This window comes from Apaloderma vittatum, unplaced genomic scaffold (genome assembly GCF_000703405.1).
Source record: "Apaloderma vittatum isolate BGI_N311 unplaced genomic scaffold, ASM70340v1 scaffold24234, whole genome shotgun sequence".
NCBI lineage: Eukaryota > Metazoa > Chordata > Aves > Trogoniformes > Trogonidae > Apaloderma > Apaloderma vittatum.
The window spans coordinates 12,356-15,644 of record NW_009712466.1 but is presented as its reverse complement, the minus strand read 5'-3'; the positions used below and the strand labels follow the sequence as shown (position 1 = coordinate 15,644).

The 3,289-nt window shown below is 55.5% G+C and overlaps 1 protein-coding gene across 1 annotated transcript in view; it reads left to right on the top strand.

The window, feature by feature from the left end:
• Positions 1–1,137: 1,137 nt before the first annotated feature.
• Positions 1,138–3,289, top strand: part of LOC104272889 (FERM domain-containing protein 6-like) — a 9,070-nt gene continuing 6,918 nt past the window's right edge. The window contains 4 exon segments of the mRNA XM_009868000.1: positions 1,138–1,236; positions 1,844–1,934; positions 2,134–2,249; positions 2,977–3,053. Coding sequence (XP_009866302.1) covers positions 1,138–1,236; positions 1,844–1,934; positions 2,134–2,249; positions 2,977–3,053 — 383 coding nt within the window.

The following is a 3,289-nucleotide window of genomic DNA, read 5'->3' as shown; positions in this document are numbered from 1 at the left end:
TTCCCTGCCACGGCCCCTGCAAGTCGCTTCACGCCCGTGTCAGCACGCAAGAAGACGTCGAGGGGGAACGTTTGCCAAATACCTCCAGCCCCGTTTTTATGCACCACGGTGGATTTTTTTTAATGAGCCTTGAAACCGAGCTGGCCGCTGCCCCGTTCGCTCCCAGTCGGGATGGGTGGATGCGACACGCGGACGCCGTGCGTGGTGCAAACCCGGCGTGGCGGAGAGAGTCACGTCCGGATTTCCCAACTTCTTCAAAACCCCAGTAACTACCGAGCACAAAGTCACCTCAGGGCACTTTTTTTTTTTTTCCCCTCCTCTTGCTGTACAAATATGCAAGTTAAAGTGTTTTGGAAGCCAAAGGCATTTTCGTGTAGACCAAAGCAAATATTTGGTGAAGGGGGAGACACTATCCTGTCCTCAGTGCCAGCGTAAATCTGTGGGTTAGAAAAAGGGTGAACTGGTTTGGAGTTTAAAGATTCCTTGCTCCTGGGGCCATGCGTCTGTGGGGTAAAAATGCTTAAGGAATATTTACCCTTAAAAATAAGAATTGCCTGGGGTTAGTGCTACAATGAATTTGCCCTTTCCACTGCGATTCCCATGTGCAAATCACTATTCAGTGCTTCGGTTCTTTTATTTAACCCCTGTAAAGAGCTGGAGCTGGGGGAAATGATGCTGGAAGGGATGGGGGGGGTCCTGCCATGGGACCCAGCACCAGCCCCTCGCTTTTTGGCTTCTGGCACCAAAATCTGCTGCGCTGGTCCTCTCCGAGTTTGTTCCCAGCAGATACTTTTCTTTAATTATTTTTTTTTTCCTAATTATACCAGGAAAGCCTTTCCTGAGATTTTTCTGAACCCAAGGCAGGAGACTAAAACTTGATGGGTCAGGTTTTTTGGGCTGGGCTGTGATCCTGCTCTGCCCTAACAGCGGCGCCGGTGTTGGGATGCGGGGTGGGCTTTTGGGGGGACACCCCGCTCCTGGAAGGGGAAAATGATGCGGCGATGGTTGGGAAGGATGCCAGCATTGAGGTGTGGGTGCTTTGCACAGGGCTCAGCCCCCCTCTCGCCTGCAGGGATGGCACCTGCAGGGACCGAGGCCGCCCCGGCCCGCCGGTGAGGGGCCCATTTTTTTAGCACGATGAACAAACTGACCTTCCACAACAACAGAGTCATGCAGGACCGCCGCAGCGTTTGCATCTTCCTCCCCAACGACGACTCCCTCAACATCATCATCAACGTAAGGCAGCGTGGGGACCGGGGAGAACCCCCTGAGCACCGATGTTTTCGTTATACCCCGGGGCAGGGGGCTTGCAGCCGGCTGCTTTTGCAAGCTCTGGTTTAGCTTCTGGTTTTAATTTCGAGCATGCCCGCTCTCGCCCTGCCAAAGAAATGCACATGAGCTATTCCCCCTGAAGGTTGCTTCAGGTTTTTACGGTCTCCTGCTTCTTTTTGACCCAAGGTGCTGCTGGCAGCGCTGTGATTTTTGATAGGTGACCTGCTGCGTGCCACCCCATTCTTCAGTCCTCACTTCACGCGTCCCTTGTGGATGACAATTCAGCCCCCACCCCATACCTCAGGCAATAAACAGGAGGGGGCTTGGCTCTGATTTGGCTGTAGTACTGAATGTGAAATTCCCCCACTTTTTATTTATTTATTTTTATTCACCGCCATCCAATATTCTGTTTTTTGCCCCCAGAGCCATCTCCCTGGCACAAGGTTGGTTTCCACCATCACCCACTGCTCTCCAGCTGCACCAGGAGAGCTCCAGTCCTGCACCCCAGGATGGCACTCTATTTTTATTTTTTTTTGTACAAACAGGTTGTTTATTGTTTTGTTTTTCGCAGGTGAAGATTTTGTGCCACGAGTTACTGGTGCAGGTGTGTGACCTCCTGAGGCTGAAGGACTGTCACCTCTTTGGGCTCAGCGTCATCCAGAGTAAGTCAGGGCTTATGTCACGGCAACGCCACTGGGTCCGAGGGGAGTGGGTGCGAATTTACCCAGCCCTTTAGTGGCCACACGCTAAGTGGTGAGGAGGTTCTGGACCCCGCTGATGGGTTGGGAGGCACCAGGGAAGGGCTCGACGGGATGCAGGGGACACCGAGGGCGATGCTGATGCCACCTCTGTCCCACCCAGACAATGAGCACGTGTACATGGACCTGGCCCAGAAACTCTACAAGTACTGCCCCAAGGAGTGGAAGAAGGAGGCCAGCAAGGTCAGCGGTGAGGTCTTGCATGGAGAGCTGACGGCAGTAAGGCCACCTCTGTCCCCATCGCAGGTCACTTCCAGGACATGGGAACGCAGCTGAGGGGCGAGGCGGGGTGGGGGGCACTTGGCTGTTCGCCGGCGCGGAGCTTGTTGGGAGGTTGCTGGGCGTGCAAAAGGAATAAAACCTGGGTGATGCTCGATAGCTGACACCCAGAGTGCCACCGTGTGTCCCCCTCTGCGCTCCCCACCCTGGAGCTGTGATCATTTTTCCTCTTTCCTTTCCTTCAGCAGAATTTTTAAGGTGTCCATTTCTTCCAGCTTCTAAAATCAAGCATCTGGGGCTTTTTTTCCCCCCACAAAAGCACGATGTTATTATTTCAGTGCAACATGCTGAAGGGGTTAGCACACCAGCTCCAGTGCTGGTGCTGAGCTGGCACCTGAGATGGGGACTGTTTGGGGATAGGTGGGAGAGGGACAGTGGCGGTGGGGGTGCTGCAAGCCCCCTGGGGATCTCGAACCCAACCGCCTGCTTCCTTAAATCGAAATCCCCTTCGTGTTTCAGCTTACTGGGGGGACAAAAATGGCTGTTGAGCTCCATCCAGGAAACAAAATGCCATCGGTGGTAGAGTGATCTCCTCCCTGGAGATTTGACCCTGGGAGGGGGGCAAGGGGGTGGTCAAGACAGACCTTGCCCCGGGTGGGCTGAGGCGAGGGGTTGGTGGGCGATGCCGAGGTCTCTGCAGGAGCCCTGAATATCTCCTCCATTCCAGGGGATCGACCAGTTTGGCCCCCCGATGATCATCCACTTCCGAGTGCAGTACTACGTGGAGAACGGCAGGCTGATCAGGTAGGGTGCCCCCCCACCTCGACCCACCGTGGCGGGCTCCCACCTGGAGTGAGCAGGGTGTTGTGGGATGCTGGGGGGTGCCGTGGGATGCCACAGGGTGCCATTAGATGCTGGGGGGTGCCATCAGATGCCAGAGGGTGCCGTGGGATACCAGGGGGTGCCGTGGGATGCTGGGCAGTGCCGTGAGATGCTGGGGGGGGCTGTGAGCTCACAGGGGGTGCAGCGCGGTGCCGGGG